General features: G+C 36.6%; 1 protein-coding gene across 1 annotated transcript in view; it reads right to left on the bottom strand.

Annotated features, from left to right (window-relative positions):
• STAG1 (STAG1 cohesin complex component) overlaps positions 1 to 26,244 on the bottom strand; it is a 463,391-nt gene that overhangs the window by 304,832 nt on the left and 132,315 nt on the right. The window contains exon 3 of the mRNA XM_036877372.2: positions 18,973 to 19,075. Within this exon, the coding sequence (XP_036733267.1) occupies positions 18,973 to 19,075 (103 nt within the window). The remainder of the gene's footprint in view (positions 1 to 18,972; positions 19,076 to 26,244) is intronic.

Here is a 26,244-nt window from a genome sequence, read left to right as displayed (position 1 = left end):
TAAAACATACTCCCACATCTGAATTTCACTAAGAGGTCATTGCCATGCTTACAGGTTTGAGGCAGGAATCTACATATCGATGTGATTAATGACATTTATTTTATACTTTGGATTATAATTCAATAATGTTTCATTTTGTTGTTCACCTTATTTCAGCGTTGGCCTTTAGATCTTTTGGCCTGTGTCCATTTGACATATTACCCTCATTATGTGTGCCTGTGTATGTGTGTTTTAGCACTTGGTTACTTTTGGAAACACAATTTTCTCCAGACTCATCTTGTATATTCCTTTCCCCAATTTCAGCATCAACCAATATTCCAAAAAGGCCTAGTTTCTTTTACTGAAGAATGGTATTAGAGATGAAGACCTGAGCACTAACTTTGCCCCTTGATAATGAGTGTCCTGGCTTCTAGTCCCTTGAGCAGGCAAAGCAAAAAATTTGTTCTGTGCATACATATCATCATAAATATAATAAATATTTCTGTATGTAACAATCTGTTATCTATATTAAGCTAAACATAAGTTCATACAGGTATCTCCTACTCTTAATCCATTATCACACAGATTCTTCTTTCCTTTGCTCATGTACAAATTCCCACTCCAACAGTGAGAAACTGACTCCCACCAGAATACATGTATAGCAGCACTAGAACTGTTAAACCATACCCTCTGGGAAACAATTTTATGAACTAGATTACAGTGTTCATATATACTATATAGGTTCTTTGATTGTAGTCTTAAAGAGTAATTTCCCAAGTTACCAAAATTAGCAATTCACCCCTTCCCCTCTTCGTGTGACACTGTTTCAAACATTAGCAATGCAGTCAGATTGCTTTTTTATATTCTACATTCCATCCTGATATCCTCCTACCTCCTAAATGATTTTTTTTAAATCTGTATGTATAAAATTCACTTTCTCTGTAAAGTTCAATCAGTTTTGACAAATGCACAGTATGATGTATGCACAATTACAGTATCATGGAGAAGAGTTTTACTGCCTTAAAAACAACCCTGTACTTCACACACTGTGGGGAAAACAAGTTCCTATGGCCAAGATTCCACCTGAACCTAAACTACTTGGTGTAACTACTGGCCAACTGCTAGGCTATGTATGCCTCCACACCCACAGGCAATGAGCTGTTATTGACTGAGTCACTATATATAGAGCTCTGCCCAGTGCTCTGGCGAGGCACAGACAAAGGAGGATTACAGACCTGCAGATTGATGCAGACATAATTCCAGTGCTCAACCTATCACCGGGAGATCAAGCTGGTAATAAACACTTTTACCCTAAGAATGTTCCATTGTCATTCCTCCATCTCACTGAATCCATAGTGAACTTGCCCAAGGCTGAAACCCATTGGCTAGACACCCACCAACCCTCTTACTTCCTCTGGCAAACACTGAATTTTTTAAAATCATTACTGTAGTCTTGTCTTTTACCCTTTATGTAGCCTTTTAAGACTGGCATCTTTCACTTTAGCAATATACATTTAAGATTCATCCATGTCTTTCAGTGGCTGAATAGGTATTTTTATTTCTAAATAATATTTCATTGTATGGGTATACCACATTTTGCTATCCATTTTGCTAATGATGGCATCATGGTCACCATTTTTGGCAGTTAGGAATAAAGGTGCTATAAGCATTCACATGCAGGATTTTGTGTGGACATTGTCTTCCTATCAGTTGTATAAACACCTAGGAGGACCTTTACTACATCATATAGTAAAACTATGTTTAGCTTTGTATGAAACTGCCACACTGCCTTCCAAAGTGGCAAAATGCATTTCCACCAGCAATGAATGAGAGATCCTGTTGCCTCATATCCTTGCCAGGAAATTAGTATTGTCAGGTTTTTGGATTTCAGCCATTCTAATCAGTATGCAGAGTTATTTTACTGTTGTCTTAATTTGCAATTGAATGACAAATGATTATAAAGACTTTTTAATAATAACTTCACATTAAAATTTTTTGTACTGGTGAGGGTTTAGTCTCCTAAGTAGATCATCTATATTTGCACTAATCCAACATGGTAGTAACTAGCCTCATGTAGCTAACTGAAAACTTGAAATATGACCAGTCAAAAATGAGATGTGAAGTGTAAACTATCCACAAGCTGTGAAAATTTCATATGAAAAACAGCATTAAAAATCTCCAATAAGTTTATACTTATTAAATGATAAAATAATATTTTTATATATCAAAGTTAATTTTACCCATTCTTTATAATTTACTAGGAAATATTACATTGCAGATGTAGTTCACATTGTATTTCTGTTGGACAAAGCCACTCTATTCCAAATTTTTAACCACAGTAGTTCTTATAATACAAACCTAACCCCATTACTTCTTTATTTAATTTCTCATCTTTAATGAGCCTCATAAACATCAAACGTCCAAACAATTAGGTGTGCTTTAGATTCTGGCTCCTCCTAAATCTTGTTTCTGTGCTTACTTTTGGGAGTAACACTTATCTTCCAAACAGCAGGTGCATGTGTATGTGCATGCATGCATGCAGGTGTGTATGCATATATTCATGTATGTATGAAAATGGGAGGAGGAAATGTTATTTTTCTATACTGAATAGGTAATACATTCACATGACTCAAAATTCAAAACGGGATGAAAGTACATGAAAAATTGTCCACCCCTGCCCTTCAGCCACAATTTTCTTTGCTAAGAAACAAACAATATTATTCATTCTTCTATGTCCTTCAAGAGACATTCAAACACTTTAAAAAACAAATGCATATGAAAGAAATTAAAGAAGACATAAATTGTAAGTCGAAACCTATTCCAAGTTCATGAATTAGAAGACTTAACTATTGCTAAGACTTCAATACTACCCAATGTGGTCTACAGAGTCAATACAATCTCTATCAAAATCCCAATAACCTTTTTTGCAGAAATAGAAAAACCCATTCTAAAATTCATAAGGAATCTCAAAGGATCCTGAATAGCCAGAACAACCTTTAAAAAAGAGCAACTCTGTAGGACTCACATTTTCTGATTTCAAATCTTACTACAAAGTAGTTATCAAAACAGTGTGCTGCTAGCATAAAAGCAAACATAGACCAATGGAATACAAGAGAGTTCAGAAATAAATCCTTTCTTAAATGGTTAAGTAACTTTTGAAAGGTGGACCATTCAATGAGTTAAGAGTAAAAAGATAATACAAAGAATGGGAGAAAATATTTGCCAATCATAAGAGATTAATATCCAAAATACATAGAGAACTCCTAAAACTCAACAACAAAACAAAAAACCTAATTTGAAAATGGACAAAGGACTTGAACAAACATTTCTCCAAAGATACACAAAAGACCAACAAGCATATGAAAAGACAATCAACACCACTAATCATTAGGGAAATGAAAATCAAAACTACAATGAAATGCCATCTCACACCTATTAAGATGGCTACTACCAAAAAAAAAGTCTTGATGAGGATGTGGAACTCCTGTGCACTGTTGATAGGAATGCAGTGGTACAGCTGTTGTGCAAACAGTATGGCAGTTCCTCCAAAAGTTAAAAATAGAACTACCATATGATCCAGCAATTAATTACTCATCTGGGTGTTTACCCAAATGCATTGAAAACAGGGTCAAAGAAAGGTATCTGTACACCATGTTTACAGCAACATTATTCACAATAGCTAAAACTTGGAAGCAACCCAGGTATCCATTGATGGATGAATGGATAAGCAAATGTGCTACATACACACAATTTTTATTCAGCCTTAAAAAGGAAGGAAATTCTGACATATGTTACAACATGGATGAACCCTAAGGACATTATGCTAAGTGAAAGAAGCTGGTCACAAAATGACAAATACTTTATGATTCCACCTATATGAGGTACTTAGACAAAGTAACAGAGACAAAGTAAAATGGTAATTGCCAGGAATTAGAGGTAGGGGGTGGATGTGGAGTTACTAATACATATAATTTGTGTTTTCGTTTTGAAGTGTAGTTAACATACATTACATTGGTTTCAGGTGTACAACACAGTAACTGAACACTTACATACATTATAAGGTGATCACCACAATAAATCTAGTTACCACCTGTCACCATACAAAATTGTTACAATATTATTAACTATATTCCCTATGCTATACATTATTTTATTAGAGTTTCAGTTTTAAAAGATGAAAGTTCTGCTATGGGTGGTGGTGATGACTGTATCATATTATGAATGTACTTAATACCACTGAACTGTTCAGTTAAAAACTGTTAATTTGGTAATCTCATGTGTATTTCACCAGAACTTTTAAAAATTAGGGGGAAAAAACCCAAAAGCGTATGTATATCCATGTATCTATTATGTTTATGTTACTTATGCATAGTCTGCACCATTCTTTTTTCACAATCAACAGATTTTATAGTTAGTCTATAGCAAGACCTAGATAATATCTTGATTCGTTTCTGAAAGCCACAGTGTTCTATTCCATAGATATACATCAATTTTTTTAGCCATTAACCTGTCAATGGACATTTATTTTGTTTTGGATCTTTTATTATTACAAATAGTACTGTAACAAATAAGCCTGTGTATGTGTGGAAATGTATGTGTGTATATCACATATATGTACTATGATCGAAACTCTATGAATAAAGGGAAAATAAACCATAATTCTCACACCTGGGAGCCTTTCAACATTGGTTATAAAGTGGGAAAAAAGGTAAGAAAGTAAAAAACTATTTGATTTCATCTAGGGTCTATCTATATTTTAACCTCATTGTTACAAGAGTGATTTTCCCATTACAGATCTAGACAGTAAAGATGCAGAAAAACAAACCAAAAGGCTGATGTTCAGGAAGACTGTCCCTAATAAAAGATTAAGGAAGAGAGACTATCATAATACAAACATATATACACAATCTTTAGCTTATACCCATGGGATACAATTTTGCAGTGCTGAAAATAATTCCTCTCTCAGATATTAGTTATATTTATCCCACTCAAATCACATGTTTGTTAAGGGACTTGGCAGGCAGGAGTGTTGGGTGGATTTAAAAATGAAGACTTATGACAGTTATTTCAAAGGGTAATGATACATACCTAACCCTTTAATTACTTGTAACTTTCCAGGCTCCCTTCCTATATACATTTCTTGCCACATAGGTCAGGCTAACTATAGATGTATTCCCTTTGCTGAACAAGGATCCAAGGTGCTCACAAGTTAAAGAAATGTATAATGTTCTATGTCAAACTTGCTTGGTCTCATTCTGAGGTTGTGCCATCTTAAGGACTGAGTCCTTGCCTTAATTCACAGGCTGTCTTTGTAACCTAACCAGTAACCTAGTTCCTCAGGAGCTACAGTCCTATCCTACCATTATCAATTTAACCCAGGCACTCAAGTCCTACCCTGGAATTTCAGGCCTTTAGATGGGGCTCCCAAAACAGGATACCTGACCATAGAGATGCTACCTCTAGCACAGATCTAGGTCAGCACAGATCTCTAAATGCTAACTGATCCTAGAGAAAAAGTTTCCCTGGTGGAACATGATCCATTTACCCCATCTACCCCAACTACTATTTAATCTTTTATTAGGTATAGTAGTAGTTGATATCTTTCTTCCATTAACAGCAAGCAGACTTCTGCCCAAACATGTGCCTCAACATAGTGGGCATATCTGGTTTCTATGTCTCATGGAATCTCACTTATTCTACCTTTCAGAATTCATGCTTAAGAGCCCAAATGACATTTTTGTAATATTATTGCCAAATATGTATAACCTGAATCTAATCACGAGCAGACAAACTCAAACTGATTCAATTTATGATGAAAGTGAGAGAGACCTATGGTCCACAGGGTTAGTAATACAGAAACTAGAGTTATATGTTCTTTGTTGCAGCTAAATCAAGGGACACAGTAGTAAAAGAGATGCTGTTGAATATCTGTTAAGAAAACAAAACTACCTGAAATAAGGCCTTCCTCAATGTATTAAGCAATGAATTTTATGGAAAACATGCTCAAAAAGTCACAAAGCTATACACCCTTTACTGAATCGTTCTGAAAATGAGTTTAGAACCAATCTTTAGGACAAATGCTTTATTGCAACTATATAGTATTTAACTGAAATGTGTGCCTACACACTTTTAGTAAACTGTTTTAAGTAAAAGTTAGCATTGACTGCTGTGTAGGAAAATTAACTACCAAAATTACTCTATCCTGAAGGTTCTACGTAAGATAAGCTGCAGTCTGAAAGAGTGATGACTTTTCTAGAAGCTCTAAGAGACACAAAAATACCAACATTTTTTTAACCTTTGTGCCCTATGAATTTATTCATAAGCTATGAATGTGAAGTAATGCCCACCCTTTTGAAACTAATGGATCCTAGAGAAAAAGTTTCCCTGGTGGAACATGATCATTTACCCCATCTACCCCAACTACTATTTAATTTTTTATTAGGTACAGTAGTAGTTGATATCTTTCTTCCATTAACAGAAAGCAAATAAACATATTTGGGGTAGCTTAATGAAAAATATTTATATACAGAAACACAAATAACTGTATATAGTAAACTACAGTATATAAAAATACTTTTCATGGAAATTTGGTTTAAGATAAACGTTGGAAGGGTTCTATCAAAGGGAAAGTTATTTAAAGTGACTGATAACCAGGAAAAGTTTCACAGAATAGATGAGCTGCAATTTGGCGCTTAAGAGTTTAGAATTAGTCAGATTAACATAAACAGAATTTAGGAAACAAGGATTCCAGAAAGAAAAAAACACTATGAGCTAAGGTGTAGAAGAAGTGGGAAAGCACAAATGACACACAGAAGGATAAAGATACATATCTAACTGAACAAAAGATTATGAGTAGGGAAACGATAAAATATTTAAGCTGTTTTGAGAAATAAAATGAGATAAAAGTCCAACTGAAATATTTCCAAAATTTATCATAAAAGTATGTAAGCTTCCATTAGCAGAACAAAAAGGCATCCTACAGTATGGGAGAATATATCTGTAAATGACATATCCAACAAGAGGTTAACATCCAAAATATATAAAGAACTCACACACCTCAACACCCAATAAGCAAATAACCCTATTAAAAAATGGGCAGAGGACCTGAACAGACACTTCTCCAAAGAAGTAATTCACATGGCCAACAGGCACATGAAAAGATGCTCCACATTGCTAATTATCAGGGAAATGCAAATTTTAAAAAGCACAATGAGATATCATCCCACACCAGTTAACATGGCCAACACAGAAAGACTAGAAACAACAAATGCTGGCAAGAATGCAGAGAAAGGGGAACCCTCCTACACTGCTGGTGGGAATGTAAACTAGTTCAACCATTGTGGAAAGCAATATGGAGGTTCCTCAAGAAACAAAAATAGAAATACCATTCGACCCGGGAATTCCACTCCCAGGCATTTACCCAAAGAAAACAACTTCTCAGATTCAAAACGACATATGCATACCTACGTTTATTGCAGCACTATTTACAATAGCCATGAAATGGAAGCAACCTAAATGACCACCAGTAGATGAATGGATAAAGAAAAGGTGGTAAATATACACAATGGAATACTATTCAGCCATAAGAAAGAAACAAATCCTACCATTTGCAACAACATGGATGGATCTAGAGGGTATTATGCTCAGTGAAGTAAGTCAGGCAGAGAAAGACAAATACCAAATGATTTCCCTCATTTGTGGAGAATAAGAACGAAGCAAAACTGAAGGAACAAAATAGCAGCAGACTCACAGACTCCAAGAAGGGACTAGTGGTTACCAAAGGGGAGGGATGAGGGAGGGTGGGTTGGGAGAGAGGCAGAAGGGGATTGTGGGTATCATGATAGGTGCACATGGTGTGTATGGGGTCACGGGGAAGACCGTGTAGCTCACGGAAGACAAATAGGGACTTTGTGGCATCTTTACTACACTGATGGACAGTGACTGCAACGGGGTATGGGAGGGGACTCAATAATAAGGGTGAATGTAATAACCACATTGTTTTTCTTGTGAAACCTTAGTAAGAGTGTATATAAATGATACCTTAATGAAAAAAAATGTAGGCTTAAGCTACAAAAATTATTTTATAAAGAGATTTTTATTATAGAAAAATAAAAATAGGAAAAGAAAAACAGGCAATTCAAAAAAGAAACACTAATGATCAGTGTTTCAGAATAAAAGTAAAGATTTAACAATCAGTATCAGCAAGGTAAGATAGGCAATGCCATATACTTTGCTGTGTGAAGGGCAAACCAATAATACAAATCAAAAGCTTCAAAACATATGGCATGCTTTTTAACTAAACAACTCCACTTCTAAGAATTTAAGATTAAAATAATCAATTGCTCTAGAGCAAAATTTATTTGCAAGATAATTTATGTCAGCATGGTTTAGATTAAGGAATGATTTTTAACATAAATGTTCAACAGTTGGATTAATCAAATAATCTGGTACAGAATACAATGTAGCCATTAAAATTACACAAAATATTTAAATATCATAAAATTCACAATAATCTAAATAAAAGTACCAAGTAATTTAGAATTTCCAATTCTTAGAAATAAATTCACCTGTTACCCTATCCTTTAGATACCCCTTATTATTTTACTGTATATTCTCTATCTTCTCTCTATATATGTATGAATATATGGATATAAAAGTTAAAATTTTATCTCTTTTATTTATTTACCTTCCTACTCAGCCAAGGAAAATATAAAACCTAAATAATGGTAGAAAAGCTAGTTCTCATTTAAACAGAACTAAAAGAGCAAAATCCTTAATAAAGCATTGCACCAGAAACTAAAGATAGGTTACAAATGTGCTGATTTACCTGATTATTAAAAGCAGTATGAAATTCTGGATGGGTTCCTGAACCATGAAAAAAAAATTTTTTCTTTTGCTTAGGGTATCAGTAGGATCAACTGGCAAAATTTGAATGAAGCATACAGATAAGGTATTTATCAGTATTATTCCTAATTTTCATAAATTGTACTTTGTATAGGAGTATGTCCTTGATTTTAAGAAAAATCATACTAACACTAAAAGCATTAAGAGTAAAGTGGTACATGTATGTCATGCTCAAACAATTCAGAAACAATAATAAGTATGTAATATAGTAGGTCCCCTGTTACCCATGGTTTCAGATACCTGCAGTCAACCGCGATCCAGAAGCAGATGGTTCTCCTTCTGTAAGTGTCAAAGGTCAACAGTAGTGACTATGTCATTCACCTCAATTCATATCTTCAAGTAAGCATTTTATAATCTCACATCATTGCAAGAAGGGCGAGTACAGTACATCAAGATATTCTCAGAGACCACATTGACATTCAGGACTACATGTTTCATTACAGTATAGTTGTAATTGTTCTATTCCATTATTAGTTATTGTTGTTAATGTCTTACTGTGCCTAAATTAAAAATTATACTTTATCATAGGTAGGTATTTATGAGAAGAAACATAGTATATATAGGGTTCAGTATTATCTGCAGTTTCAAGCAGCCACTGAGGGTGTTGAATGTACTCCACATGGATGAGGGGTACTACTTTATAAACATACATATTTAGACGTATATGTGTCTGTATTTACAGAGAGAAAAAATGATAAAGCAAATGTAAAAAAATGCTAATATGAGCAATCTACATGAAGAATCTGCACAGGAATGCTTTGTAGAATTCACAGAACTCTTCTGTGTCTGAAATTATTTCAAAATAAAAAGAATTTTAAATGCCAAGAAGGAAAAAAGTGTCATGATTAAATGAACCATTTATTCACTAAATAAGCGCTAGTATGCAGCAGTAAACAAACCAGGTAAAAATCCGTGCCTTCATGCAGCTTTACCTTCTAGTAAGAAGAGACAGATAGTAAGTAAATAAATGAAAAGTATACTATGTTATATGGTAGTAATTGCTACAGAGAAAAGGGGAAAGCAGATACACACACAGAGAGACATTATTCCCTTGTTCCGTGTGTGTAAGTCCCCTTGGGTAAGAGTTTTAAATACCATCTTTAGTGGAGGTCTCAATGAGAAGATGAGACAGGACCCTGAGACAAGGAGTTAAGACTGACAATTTTGAGCTAAGGTATATCATAGTAGCTTAAAGCAGTTGTGTCGTTAAAAAAAAAATTCAATTTGCAAATTGATTAAACAGGATCTTGTTGACAGACTGGATGTAGGATGAGAAACAAAGAGTCAAAGATGACTACATGGTTTACAGCCTGAGCAAATAGAGGAGTGAAGTTGTCATTATGGAAGAGAGATGGGCCGGGTATAGTAAGCTCGTGAGTTGGGTCCTTTAAATACATTAATGAAGATGCTCAACAGGCATTTGGATATATGAATTTAGAGGCCAAGGGTGAAGTCCAAGCTGAACACATAAATCTGGGTGACATAAGTTTAAGACACAGTATTTAAAGTCATGAGACTTGAGGTGATCACCAAGGGAGTAATGTATGTACATATTAGGAAAGAGTATAAAACCTAAATGTGATTTATTCCCACTAGGATGTTTAAACATTTTAGCAGTAAGGTATTAACAAAGGGCCACGTGGTAGAAGCTGCTTGGGCTGAGAGTGGGGGTGGGGGAATTGATAAGGGCCTGGCAATACCTGTTTGAGTTTTTTTAAACCTACCAATAAAATTAGGACAAATGGAAAGGAAAGATGTAACTGGCTTAGGCGACGTCCGGGAAAGAATGTGAACCCTGTAGTACTCAACCAATGAGGACTCGCGTACTAGGAGATAAATTATTGGCGCCAAACTCCCCAGGTGTGCCTGCCCACGAGACACCCGATCTTGCAAGTCCGTCATTAAAGCCTTGCTCCGCTGTTCCCTTTGTCTCCGTGTCCACTTACTGAATTTGGACCAGTGAATGTGTTTCTCACAATTTGGGGGCTCGTCCGGGATCCTCTTGCCTGTGCGAGGTGAGGGCCCAAGCGGAGTGGGAAGACGCGTCCGGCCTGGCTTTGGGCGGCCTGCTGTGTCTGGGCATCTCACCTTCGCACGGAAGCCGAGGGGAAACCCGACACTGTTGTGCGGAGACAGCGTGACCGACGCAGGGGAGAAAACGGAGGCACCGTGGCAACCGGGCAACCTCATACACGAGCCAAGGTAGGAAAATTGGGCTGTAAGTACTGCCTTGGTGGTTGGGCATTTTTCAGAGGTTGAGTGTGTGTGGCTGAGATGTGTAATCTCGGGGTGTGTGAAGAAACTTCCATTATGGGGGGTTGAGTACACAGGGACCTCTTGAAGGATGGGAAATACAAATTCTAGGCCTAGGGAAGCAGGGAAAGGGAACCACATGAGCTCCCTTGGAATTCCCCCCAGATAGCCTGCTGGGGTGAAGGTTATGGTACTGGGGGGACGCCTCCTGAACCGGGTTAAGGACAAACAGAAGATGATCGAATTTTGCTGTTTTGTCTGGATTAAAGTTAGATCAGATGAAAACTGGCTTTGCCTGGTTTGAGTTATTTTTTGATGGTAATAAGGCCTCCAGTTCACCTGAGGAATCTGTTGGTTACCAAGGGCGCTTCCCCTATTTCCCCTCAACACCAGGGAAGGGAAAGCTAGGGAGGAGGAAATACAAGAGACCTCCCAGGACAAGCCCTGGTGTTGGGAGAGCACTGTGTGTTTTCCTCGGTCCCTTTCCCAGCCGCAGCCGCAGTGGAGAGCTGAGAGGTGGGGACACAGCGGTGAGGCAGAGTGAGAGTTTTGTTTGGAGTTACTCCCGGAGAGAGAAAGTGAGGCCGCCTCAGGAGGGAGGGGCGCCCTGGGAGGTTGGAGAGAGAAAGTTTTAAGTTAAAAAGTTGTGCACTTTGAGGGTGCTGGTGGCCTTGGAGAGAGGAGCACCCAAGGGGTTGGGGGTTCCCTTTTTAAGGATTCTTTAGGAGTGTGGCCGGCACCTGGAGGTGTAGACTTGTTAGGTGGTCTCAAGTATCTTTGATGAGACATTATATTTCTTATCAATCCTCCGGGTAATTCTGAAAAATTAGCTTAACACAAGAAATTTACTGCTTTTAGTCCCCTCCCAGGATGGCAGCTTCCTAGTTTGGGAGCATATCAGGACTGGCTGCCCATCTTCCAAGGGGTGCAGGGTTATTGTCTGTTTGCTGATGAGTAAGCTGAGAATCTTGCTTCTTGACCGCCTGGGTATTAAAATGCAATCTTTGGGATGAAATCCTTCCTGCCTTTTGCTGTGTTGTTTACAGCTGCGCCTGCATGCTGAATTGATTTCCTGGGTTGCAGACTATTTGGGGTCAGAAAGAGAAAAAAATAGCATATAGGTAAAGTTAAAAAAAAAAAAAGGAGAGGCTGGGCCTGTATGATTAACATAATAAAGACAGGCTATGCTGAGGTACCCTCTCCTTTATCTGAGGAATATTCAAACATTCCAGGCCAACTTGCTCCTGTCTTTTTGAGCTTTAATTAACTAACTCTGGGTCTTTTTAGTGGACTTTCCTGGCCTTTTTCTCTTTCCACGCCACTCATATCTCGTATCAACAGGCATTCAGAGGTGGAAAGAAGTATGGTTTTAGTGCATTTGCAGCTGTCCTCGAGTAGAGAGAAATCATCTCCATATCAATGGGTAATTACCTGGGCAACAGAAGGCTTATCTGTACCTGAGAGGTGAGGGGGAGGGCCGGTTTTTGGCTGATACTAGAGCCTGAAAGAGAGAAACGGCCCCAGACCGCAGCTTGTGAGCAATAAATAGATTTTAAACTTTATTTCTCCCTTTGACTGATTTCAGTTTTTAGAGGTATTTTGCCCCAAGATTTCCTCTCCCTGGACTTTACAATGTAAGAAGGACTTAGAGTTTCCCCTTGCCTTCTAGGGAGTCCACCAGGAATCCCAAGATGTTTCCATTGAGAGAGGTCCCACTAAGACAAGGGGAAACTTGTTAATGCTCCCCCTCATGGGTACTGAGGTGAGAAGTTTTAAGCATTGCTAGAAGATCCCCTTGGCCTAGTGGATCCACTAGATCAATTCCTGGGACCTAATATATATACTTAGGTTGAACTGATGTCCATCATGAATATCCTATTCCCTGGTGGTGAGGGGGGTGATCAGGAGAGCTGCTGTGCCCATTTGAAAACAAAAACACCCACCGGGCCCGGGTGTCCAGTCAGCGGAACAAAAGTTCCCAAATGTATATCCTAGATGGGATAATAATAATTAGGGGATAGAATTAAAATGCGGGATCTTCGAGGGCTAATTATAAAGGGAATTAGGGAATTGGCCCCAAGATCTCAAAATGTTTCTAAGGCGATTGAAGTCCAATTTTCATAGAGACTCAGGGACCAGATGAGAAAGTATTCAGGACTTGACCCAGAAGCTCAGGTAGGACAAGGTCTTTTAAAAGTCAATTTTGTAACCAAAAGTTGGCTAGACTTTGCTAAGAAATTACAGAATTTAGATAGACGGAATGAGAAACCTATGGAAGAATTACTAAGAGAAGCTCAAAAGTGTTTGTTAGAAGAGAGGCTAGAAGCTTGTATTTCAAATTGTTAGAGGGAGAGCCAGACCCTCTCCAAAGGACCCCAGGGGAACTGCAAATTCTAGAGAAATTGAAAGCAATCCTTAGTCACCACCCCAGCCCTGGCACTCCCATCATTAGAGAAGCCGTTTCACTAGTTTGTTACTGTTGAACAAGGTTCTCTAGGGTTTTGACCCAAGCCTGGGAAGGAAAGAAACAACCAGTGGCCTTTATGTCTGAACTATTGGACCCTGTCTCTTGAGGATGGACTTCTGAATGCGTTCAGGCCATCGCAGCCATGGCCTTACTGGTAGAAGAGAGCAGGAAATATGGTCAGTACTCCTCACCAGGTTTGGGTCATGCTTACTTAATCAGTGGGCTGGGCACTGGCTAACAGATTCTCAAATTTTAAAATATGAAGCAAGTTTACTTGAAAAAGATGTAATATGTGCTGGCTATGTCTTCTAACTTATCTTCTCTTAAGCTGAAAGGACTCCTCACCCAGACTCCCCCGCTGGAGTTCTTCGCTCACTGCTTCCAGCCTAGAGACCTGGTGTTAGCAAAATCCTGGAAAGAAGATCGACTCCAGCCCAGCTGGGGAGGCCCCTACCAAGTGCTCCTGATCACGGAGACTGCAGTGAGGATGGCTGAAAAGAGTTGGACTCATTACACCAGAGTAAAGAAACTGACTGGAGGATCTAGAGACAAAACAGAATTGGCAGGTGTCCCAGGTGGCGAACCAACTCTTAAGGCTGAAACTAAAAAGAACCTAAAAATGTTAACTTTTATCCTTTTAACTCTGTATTTCACAGGCAAGTCGCAGGAAGCCCTAGAATGGGAAAGAACTCCTGGTTATCCTGTCAAACTAGTAATCAATATTACTAAAACATCAAGCCCCAAACCATTAGGTTTGATGCTTGTCAGGTTCTTTCTTGTGGTGACCTAAATGACCAAAGACAGCTTTCTGGAGATAATAAGTATCTCTGTCCTGAATGGACAAATCTTAATAGAATAAAAAAGGCAAGCAGGCCCCATGTCCAAGGTGGAGCAGTGTTTGGTAGACTACCCAGTTTCAAGGGTGGACAGCCCCTCATGCAGTAGAAAAATCTTTAAAAAGAAAGCTCCACTTAGCTAAAGGAATTCCTCCTGACAATTGCAAGGATAGACAGTGTAAACCCCTTTTATTAACTATACATAAACCTCAAGATGGACTCGGTGCAGATATCATTGGAGTAGATCCTGTGGGAAGGTTTGGTCTTAATTTAATCAAAGGCAAGACTTCACCCATAGTGGCCACCCCAATCCTGAGGGAAATATTGAGGCAGAGCTTCCCCAAAATGACCCTAGACTAGTTACTGTAACAGAGATAAAAGACCTAAAACAGACTCTTGAGGTAGAGATAGGTTATGGAGACACCGATGCCTGGGTAGAGTGGGTTAAATTTTCAGTACTCGCTTTGAATAGAAGGCAATTGTTAGGCATGTGCTGCTGGATGGCCACAGGCACAGGTGGTCCCATTCCCTCTCTGCTGGGACACAGACCCCACTGATATGAACTGCATGTTGGCCCTGTACCAGGACAAGGACGCTTGGGGAAATGAGATTTGCAAGGGCTTGTCTTTACTCTTTAATGCACTAAAGAAGTCAGACCCAAGGGCAATCCCCTCTTTTTCTATAGAGAAGATGAATCACTCCTCATGCCTCTCTAGGCAAGGGGAAGGTTTCAGAACTCCTGTGAGGAAGTACTGACTTGTACCCATGTCCTAAATGTCTCTAAAGAGGGCAACATCTCGAAATTATGCATCCCCCAAGTGGATGTTTGGTGGTACTGTGGAAAGAGGAACCTGCGCTACTTGTTGCCACCCACCTGGACTGGGACTTGTGCTTTAGTCCAATTGGCCATTCCATTTACCGTAGCATTTCTCTCCACACCCAATGAAAATAAATTTTTTCATAGAAGTTGTAGATCATTACAAGGCACCACTTTAGCTAATGAATTAGCTGAAAATTGGCACCAGTGACCCTTTTATAGACTGGTTGGAAAGATGGTTTGTTAAATAGAAAGGTATAGTTGCCTCTGTTTTAACATCCCTTGTTACAGTTGCAAGACTTAACTGCTGTAAGATGCTGTATCATCCCTTGTAAGTTTGACTCAAAAGCTTATAAAGGCAGCCATAAAAAAGCAAATACCTATGACCTACACCCAAAATAATCTTATTAGAAGAAAATTTGAACTATGAGGAAGAGAGTAAAAACCTATTAGAGAAATTTGAGAAAAGACCAAGCGTAAATTAAAATACATTACTGAGAATAAAATCAGAAATTCTTAAATAAAAAGAGGGGGGACCTGTTAGGAAAGAGTATAAAACCTAAATGTGATTTATTCCCACTAGGATGTTTAAACATTTTAGCAGTAAGGTATTAACAAAGGGCCACGTGGTAGAAGCTGCTTGGGCTGAGAGTGGGGGTGGGGGAATTGATAAGGGCCTGCCAATACCTGTTTGAGTTTTTTTAAACCTACCAATAAAATTAGGACAAATGGAAAGGAAAGATATAACTGGCTTAAGTGACGTCCGGGAAAGAATGTGAACCCTGTAGTACTCAACCAATGAGGACTCGCGTACTAGGAGATAAATTATTGGCGCCAAACTCCCCAGGTGTGCCTGCCCACGAGACACCCGATCTTGCAAGACCGTCATTAAAGCCTCGCTCCACTGTTTGTCTCCGTGTCCACTTATTGAATGTGGACCAGTGAGTGTGTTTCTCACATACACAGATGTCCATTATACATTAATACAATCATAAGGTTAGTATAAATATACAGTGTTTGTTTAGAGATCATTATTTGGATGGAGTGCTACAATAATAAATATGAAATGACGATACAAATTAAGAGTGTTTTACTAAAAAAAAACAAAAATCTCTGAAATAACAATATACCAAAAAGAACACCAAACATTAGATGTCCCCAAGAATTTAGAAATGAGATACTGCTATAAAAAACTCTTTATACTATTTTCACTTGAATGAATAAAACCAGAGATTCACAAAGTCCTCTTACAAAATGAATACTATTAAAATAGCTAAATGAAATAAAAAATATTAATCGAAACGTGGAATTGTTCAAAATGGAGCCAGCTGACAGAAAATGTCCAAGCAATCTTCAGAATAGGTACTGCAGTATAACTCAAGTCTGATCATTCTGATAATTATACCTCAATATTAATCAGCTTGGCATTCTTAGGAGTTTGGGAGTTACGGTATGAATTCAAATCCTGGTTTTGCAACTTATGTGCTATGTGTGGCCTCAGACAAATTATCACTTTCTATTTTGTTTTCTACTCCATAAACTGCATGTATGACTTATTTCATAGTATTGGTGCAAGGATTAAATGACATACAAAGCATGAGCTCTCAGTGCAAGACCAGATTAGAAGCTCAGGAAAGTGTGTTGTTTCCAAGCCAAGAAATGGGCCCGAATCAGGGAGAAGTGTAGATAGCCAGGTGAACTAATGAGTGTGAGAATATGGACTAAAGACTAACATAAATCTCCAGATTTTTTTAATTCTATAAACATGTAAAACATGTACTACTTACCTACTAGACTATGTAGTAACAATTTCACTAAAAATCAAATTCTATTTCCAAACAAAACAGGGCTAAGCATTTGGATATACAGACTCATTCTCATCAAAGAAAATATGGGCTGCAGCTGCAAACATGTCAAAATTAAACATTCTAAAGAATAATACAATAGCTTGCTGAAGGGATGATAAACTCTCTTTAGGGGGAAAAAAAATAAAGGCTTTCTTGAATGAGGCACTCAATCTGAATATTGTAAGTGAAGAATAAATTCAAGCAGTCATGGGCAGTTAGTTCATTCTATCTTCAAGAAGTTTAGTCTTCTTTCCACTTTTGCACCTATAACCCATGAATCCTAGACAAAGCAATGTAACTTGGCTATAATGTCGGGAAAATCACAATAGTAAGGGGAACTAGAACAGTCTCCAGTTTCTAAGTGCAAGACTCACCTGTCCCAGAATGTTTCAGAATACTGTACCACCAAATACTTCTACAAAACCAGTATTATAAAGAGTAACTATAATGCATGTCTTTTCCTCCTCAAATTTTTTCCTTAAAAGTGGAGGATAAGAACATAGAGATAATGGTAGATATAATCCTTCTATCCTTTTCTTTGTTTTAAGATTGTCCTAGAAAAGTAAAAAGTATGGAGTTTCACTGAAGCTAATTAAAAACTGCAGCAAAAAGATAAATACTGATGGAACAGCAATAATATAAAAGTCTTAAGATACTACAAAGGACATATATATAAAATAACAGGTTAAATAACATAACCACCAATTTCAACAGGTGGATCTTATTCATATGATTCAAACCAACAAACTTTAAAAAATGATAATATCTGAAATAATAAACTTTAAATTGGTTATTTGGTGATATTAATAAAATGCTAATATCATGGGATATGGTAATGATAGTCGGGTGATACTAATAAAAGAAAGCAAGACATTATCTTTTAGAGATTTATTTTGCTGTATTTACAGGTGGAATGATGTCTAGAATATCTTCAAAATAACATGGAAAGGAAAGAAGAGGTGGAGATGAAACAAAATATGTCATGACTTGATAACTTGTAGCTGGGTAAGGGTTATGCAAAGAGCTCATTATACTGTTATGCCTCCTATAAAGGAGGCTGAAATTTTCCATAGTAAGAACTTTTATAAAATAGAAAAACAACTCCTTATAGAAAATCACACAAAAGTAAGTGTAGAATAGTACAAGCCTTAATTCCTTGAAACATTAATACTCCTGACTCTGAGAGCTTATGCCACCTTAAATTAATGATGACTGGTATACTCAGAATACATAAAGATACCACTTGAAGTGAGGATACCTAGAGGTCTTCTGAACTTCTCAATTATGTATCAGCTAGAACACAGTCTGAGACTGGCCTCAAATCCCAAACTAATTAATACTACCAAAATGGACACTTAGGCGCTCACATCAACTGCATCTAAAAACAGGGAAGTCATAACTAACAACACCTCATTCCATGTTAATCATCTTCTCTATTCCTTCAGATGGACCACATTTATAAACAAGTGAAGCACAGAGAGCAAAAAATATACTATTATCAGTTCCTTCTTCTGATCACTGCCAAGCCAATTCACGAAGCAAAGTTTCCAAGAAAAGCTAATGTGCCACCACAATTTAAAACACTATTAACAACTACAACATCAAGATTATCACCAATAACATTGCAGTATCTTGGTATGGTAACAGGGGTAACTACACTTAGTGTGGCAAGTATCTAGTAATGTACACAATTACTGAGTAATCATATTGTACACCTGGAACCAATATAACATTGTGTATCAACTTTATTCCAAATAAATTTTTTTAATCTTAAAAATCTATTAACAATACTAGAATTAACAAAAATTTATACCAATCTCCTTTACTTGTAACCATTACAGGAACAAAGAAGACAAGCATAATACATACTGGAGGCCGGCCAGGACGACCCCTTTTTCTTTTTCCTTTGACCTCTGTTTCTTCAAGTTCGCTGCCAGCATCGGAATGGGCAGTAGTTTCATTAGTTGAATCCCTAGAAAATGTGATATTATTTTTTAGTGAATAAATCAATACATACTTATAGTGTAGTCCTGTTCCACTACTTTCCTTACTTCATGCTATCTAGCTGATTAGAAGTAGTTTATACTTCTACTTTCAGAAAAAATCTTTAGCAAATTGAAACTATTATCTTTCCTGCCTAATATCACCTAACACTGAGTGAAGTGAATCACCTAAGTAGAGAAATAAAGAGAAGGAAATGACTGCAGAAATGGCAGCTGCTATACAAAATCTAAATGCAAAATACAAGTATTGAAAAAGACTAATTCTTCAGTATAAAAAGATAAAGTCCTGGGAGGAATTTTGCTCATTTTATAAAATCATGAAAGTGGTATACTGGTAAATACTTAACAACTGGCTCTTTGAAAAAACCTATGCACATAAAAGATTAGAAATGTTACTGATATAAACATCTACAGGACACAATTTACAAAAAGCAATAAAATTTATAATATTCTTTATTGTAAATTCCATACAGCTAATTGATTAACATAAAATAATTTTGATAATTTTGCCAAACTCTTACCTCTCACTAACTTATCATTACGACTGATGTATACATAGGGTTTTCACAAGACACACTTGCAACCACTGTTCACTTAACAAATAGGATGCGAGTGAAATGACAAAGACATTTCTTGGAACTTCACTCAATGGTGTGAGCAATTTACTTGTCAGATAATAACAAATACTAGAAGGATACTTCGATTTTCTGTGTTAGCATAGTATTATGGCTATAGACCTGATATACCTTTAAACTTAATCTGCAGTACTAACAATTTCTCCTACACTTCACTGTCTAAACAAACATCAAAACAAAATTAGCCCTGATTTGTAGTCTTGCTGACTTTGTAGAATATAAAAAGTGGTATCACTAAACAGAGTTGGGAAGTAATGAAGAGTAGTATACCACTAAAAAGTATTTCAATGACACAGATATAATAAAAACTTCAACAACACAGAAAATAGTATATATGTAAAATAATTAGTGATGAGCTTTAAATATTTACTACTTTTATTTTTAACATGATTTATTTAATTCTAAGTTTGTATAATTTAACTTTTTACAATGACTATGTTATATTTAATTGGGTCACAAAATTCCGGGCAATTTACTGTTCAACTTTCCGTGGCTCCAATATGGCACTGAAAAGGTATAGATAATGTGAGCAAGAAAGAACTTCTTCACTAAATCCTACATTACAAACTGTATAAAAGATCTGCTCAAGGAACTGGAACAAACAGTTCTAAAATTCATATGAAACCACAAAAGACCCCAAATAGCCAAAGCAATCCTGAGAAGGAAGAAAAAGCAGGGGGCATCTTGCTTCCCAACTTCAAGCTCTATTACAAAGCCACAGTAATCAAGACAATTTGGTACTGGCACAAGAACAGACCCATAGACCAGTGAAACAGAATAGAGTGTCCAGATAATAACCCAAGCATATGTGGTCAATTAATATATAATAAAGGAGCCATGGATATACACTGGAGAAATGACAGCCTCTTCAACAGTTGGTGTGCGCAAAACTGGACAGCTACATGTAAGAGAATGAAACTGGATTATTGTCTAACGCCACACATAAACGTAAACTCAAAATGGATCAAAGACCTGAATGTAAGTCATGAAACCATAAAACTCTTAGAAAAAAACATAGGCAAAAATCTCGGACATAAACATGAGCAACTTCTTCATGAACATATCTCCCTGGACAAGGGAAACAAAAGCAAAAATGAACAATTGGGACTACATCAAGCTGAAAAGTTTCTGTACAGCAAAGGACACCATCAGAACAAAAAGACATCATACAGTATGGGAGAGTATATTCATAAATGACATGTCCAATAAGGGGTTGACATCCAAAATACATAAAGACCTCACATACCTTAACAAACAAAAAGCAAATAAGCCAATTAAAAAATGGGCAGAGGAGATGAACAGACACTTCTCCAAAGAAATTCAGATGGCCAACAGGCACATGAAAAGAAGCTCCACATCGCCAATCATCAGAGAAATGCAAATTAAAACCACAATGAGATATCACCTCACACCAGTTAGGATGGCCAACATCCAAAAGACAAACAACAACAAATATTGGCGAGGTTGTGGAGAAAGGGGAACCCTCCTACACTGTTGGTGGGAATGTAAATTAGTTCAACCATTGTGGAAAGCAGTATGGAGGTTCCTCAAAAAACTAAAAACAGAAATACCATTTGACCCAGGAATTCCACTCCTAGGAATTTACCCTAAGAATGCAGAAGCCCAGTTTCAAAAAGACATATGCACCCCTATGTTTATCGCAGCACTATTTACAATAGCCAAGAAATGGAAGCAACCTAAGTTTCCATCAGTAGATGATGACTGGATAAAGAAGACGTGGTACATATACACAATGGAATATTATTCAGCCATAAGAAGAAAACAAATTCTACCATTTGCAACAACATGGATGGAGCTAGAGGGTATTATGCTTAGTAATATAAGCCAGGCAGAGAAAGACAAGTATCAAATGATTTCACTCATCTGTGGAGTATAAGAACAAAGCAAAAACTGAAGGAACAAAACAGCAGCAGACTCACAGAACCCAAGAATGGACTAACAGTTATACTAAAGGGAAGTGGCCTGGGGAGGATGGGTGGGAAGGGAGGGATAAGGGGGAAAAGGGGGCATTACAATTAGCACACATATGTGGGGTGGGGAGCGTATGGGGAAGGCAGTATAACACAGAGAAGACAAGTAGTGATTCTATTTACTATGCTGATGGACAGTGACTGTAATGGGGTATGGGCTGGGGACTTGATAATCGGGGAGTCTAGTAACCATAATGTTGCTCATGTAATTGTACATTAACGATACCAAAATTTTAAAAAATGTTACAGAGGAAAAAAAGATCTGGGTAAAACTACAAATAACAGGAAGTGTACATAGCAAAAGGTAAGCCCAACTCACAAATTCACAAACATTTCTCAATTTGCTTCACTTAAGGCTTTCAATTCCATTTTTCCTCAATTCTTCAATGTCTGCTCTCTTTCCTTGAACTATACTCTCATGGAGATCTCATCTTCTTGATGTATAACTTCTATGCAAATAACTTCAAAATATTATCAATAGACCTGACCATCTGTAATTCAGGCCTTTTAAATGCACATTTAATAATGCTTCTTTGAATGGCTCCTCAAATGCACCAAATGCCACACAGAAAATTAAGTTCGATACAGACTTATTTCTAGCTCTCTGCTCATGGCAACATCAACTGATTTATTAAATTAATACATGTGTGTGCTTAAGTTGTTACACAAATCTATTATTGTCACCATTATCCCACCTTACTCTATTCTTAGAATTTTATCAATCTTTTTCTTCTGCCATCAGATAACAAGTCATCCTGAGTCATCCTCAGGATAACAATTCTGTGTCTCATTCTTTCCTTGATTATCATAATTACCACTCCCAAAATTAATCTCAACTCATCTCCTTCTGCTTCTATCATTTCCCTTGTTCAAACCATTGTGTACACTACTGCCAGTAACATTCTTATATCATGTTATTTCCCTGTTCGCATATTTTCAAAGGTAATCTGGTATTTGAATCGTTAAATATTACCGATCTGGTCCAGCAGTCAGCACACACTTTCTTGAAGGGTTATATAGTAAAAATTTTAGGCTTTGGGATCATTAGGTCTCTATATTTACTACTCAGCTTTGGCATCTTACCATACATGCAGCCACAGAAAATATGTAATGAACAGATGTGGCTGTGAACCAATAATATTTATAAAAACGGGTGTCTGAGCAACTGGCAACAGTTTGTCAATCCCTGACCTAGTTAATCTCATTCACCTATACTAAAGAACAATAAATTATACTGTTTTTTTCTTGTCACTGTAGAGTCCCAATAGACTATGTTGACAAATGCTGTCTAACATTTTATATGTTATCTAGAAAAAATATGCAAGGAAACCTTGTAAGAAAACGTATTATCCTACGGATTTCCCAGACAAGTAAAAAAAACAAAATCTGAAAACCTGATGATCTTCACACACCCAGTAAGTGGCAGAGTCCACTTAGATCTCACGGTAAACTTGAATTCTCTCTCCTTGTGAGGATACTAGAATGCAAGTATTTTGTTTTGTATTTCTCTTATGCAGACAGACTCTGCTAGTGCTTTTGATGTTTAGCATGCAACTGAAGAAGCAGGTTGATTCCAGCATCCTTGTGACTCATTAGTGAAACTAAGTTATCATTGAGCAACATAGTTCACTGATGAATGTACAATCTGTTTCCTAATTCTGCCAAGTGGAGCCAGCTGAAAATGTGACGGCTATTATCAACAAGTAACTAATACACTCCAACTAGTATATATATGTGTGTATTTATGTATGTATGGCTGCATGTACATTTATTAGAATATATAAATTTGTATTATCAATGTCAAGCAATAGAGCAGACAAAAGAATACAAGGAAGTTTTCACTGTATTTCACCTGAACTATGAAACAGTCTGCAGAACAACATTGTTAAGCATGTGATTAATACCCTGCTATTAATATGCTTTTTAATACATCAAAATATAAAAAGTCTCTATTTTTTATTTTTAACTGAAATATACTTTATACACAATATTACATTGGTTTCAGAGGAACTTGGTGATTCATGAATTTTATACATTACTAAATGCTCACTATAATAAGTGTAGTTACTAGTTACCATCTGTCACCACACAAAAATATTACAGTATTATGAGCTATATTCCCTGTGCTATACTTATAGCCCTGTGTCCAAAACATTTTTATAAAGTATGTACCTTTTCATCCCCTTCACCTGCTTCAGACCCCCTCAACAAGTAAGTAATAGTTCATTCTATTTTTGAGTCTATTTGTTTTATGTGTTTTTGTTTGTTTTTTCAGATTCCATATATAAGTGAAACCATTATGGTATTCATCTTTCTCTGACTTATTTCACTTATCATACATAATACCTTCTAGCTCCATAAATATTGCCACAAATGACAAGATTCCTTTCCTTTTATGGCTGAATAATATTCCATTGTATATATATATATATATATATATATATATATATATATATATACACACACCAAATCTTCTTTATCCATTCATCCATGATGGACACTTCAGATCCTTCCATATCTTCACTACCGTAAATAATGTTTCAATAAACATAAGGGTGCATTTATCTTTTCAAATTAGTAGTTTCATTTTCTTATTGAAGTAGGATTGCTGGATCATATATATTTCTATTTTTAGTTTTTGGAGAAACCTCCATACTGCTTTCCATAGTGGCTGCACCAACTGGCAATCCCACCAGCAGTATATGAGGGTTCCCATTTCTCCACATCCTTGCTAACACTTATTATTTCTTGTTTTGTTGATACTAGCCTTTCTGACTGGTATGAAGTAATATCTTACAGTGGTTCTGATTTGCAATTACCTGATGATTAATGATGTTCAGTATCTTTTTATATGCGTATTAGCAATCTGTATGTCTTCTTTGAGAAAATGTCTGTTCAGGTCCTCTGCTCATTTTAAAATTGGATTTAGTTTTCTGATGTGGAGTTGTATGAGTTCTTTATCTATTTTGGATATTTGCCCTTTAACAGATACATCATTTGCAAAGACGTTCTCCCATACAGTAAAGTGGTCTTTCATTTTGTTTATGGTTTCCTTTACTGTGCAGAAGCTTTTTAGTTTAATGTAGTCCACTTGTTTATTTTTGCTTTTGATTCCCTTGCCTGGGGAGACTTATCCAGAAAAAAATTTCTGATGGTGATGTTTATGAGTTTACTGCCTATGTTTTCTTCTAGGAGCTTTATGGTTTCAGGTCTTATATTTAGATCATTAATCCATTTTATTTTGTGTACAGTATAAGACAGGGATCCAGATTCATTCTTTTGCATGTTGCTGTCCAGTTTTCCTAACACAATTTATTGAAGAGACTGCCTTTTCTCCACTGTATATTCTTGCCTTTATCATATACTAATTTACCATATAGGCATGGCTTTATTTTTGGACTCTCTTCTGTCCCACTAGTCTATGTATCTATTCCTGTTCCAGTACAATTACTGTGGCTTTGCCACGTAGCTTGACAACAGGGAGTGTGAAACCTCCAATTCTGTTCTTCTTTCTTAAAGTTGCTTTGGCTATTTAGGGTCTTTTGTGGTTCCATACTAATTTTAGGATTATTTGTTCTAGTTCAGTGAAAAATGCCACTGGTACTTTGATAGGGTTTTCAATGAATCAGTAAGTTCATGGCCATACTGCCATTTTAACAAGATTAATTCTTCCTATCCATGAGCATGGAATAGTTTTCCATTTATTTGTGTCATCTTTAATTTCTTTCAAAAATGTTTTATACTTCTCAGAGTACAGGTCTTTCAGATCCTTGATTAGATTTATTCATAGGTATTTTATTCTTTTTGACACAATTGTAAATGGGATTTCTTAATTTCTCTTTTAGTTCATTATTTGTATATAGAAGGGCAACAGATTTCTGCACACTGATTTTATAGCCTGTGACTTTATTGAATTCATTTATTAATTCTAAGTTTTCTGATAAAGTCTTTAGGGTCTTCTATATATAGCAAGTCATCTGCAAATAGTGACAATTTTATTTCTTCTTTACCAATTTGGATGCCTTTTCTTTTCCCTCTCTGCTGTGGCTAGGACTTCTGTAACTACAGTCAATGAAAGTGGTGAAAGCGGGCATCCTTGTCTTGTTTCAGATTTTAGAGGAAAAGCTTTCAGTTTTTCACCATTGATAAGGATGTTAGCTGTGGCTTTATCATATATAACCTTTATTATGTTGAGATACATGCCCTCTACACCCACTTTGTTGAGGGTTTTTATCACGAATGGATGTTGAACTCTGTCAAATGCTTTTGAAGCATATTCTGTAATGATCATATGGTTTTTATCACTTCCTTTTGTTAATGTGATGGATCACACTGATTGATTTGTGGCTAATGAACCATCTTGACATCTCTGGAATAAATCCTACTTTTTTGGGGGTGAATGATCTTTTTAATGTATTTCTCAATTTGGTTTGCTAATATTCTGTTCAGGATTTCTGTACCTATGTTCATAAGGGATATTGGTCTGTAATTTTCTTTGTAGTGTCCTTGTCT

The sequence above is a fragment of the Manis pentadactyla genome, chromosome 1 (genome assembly GCF_030020395.1).
Source record: "Manis pentadactyla isolate mManPen7 chromosome 1, mManPen7.hap1, whole genome shotgun sequence".
Lineage (NCBI taxonomy): Eukaryota > Metazoa > Chordata > Mammalia > Pholidota > Manidae > Manis > Manis pentadactyla.
Note: the sequence above shows the minus strand (reverse complement) of the source record. Positions and strands in the feature narration are given on the sequence as shown.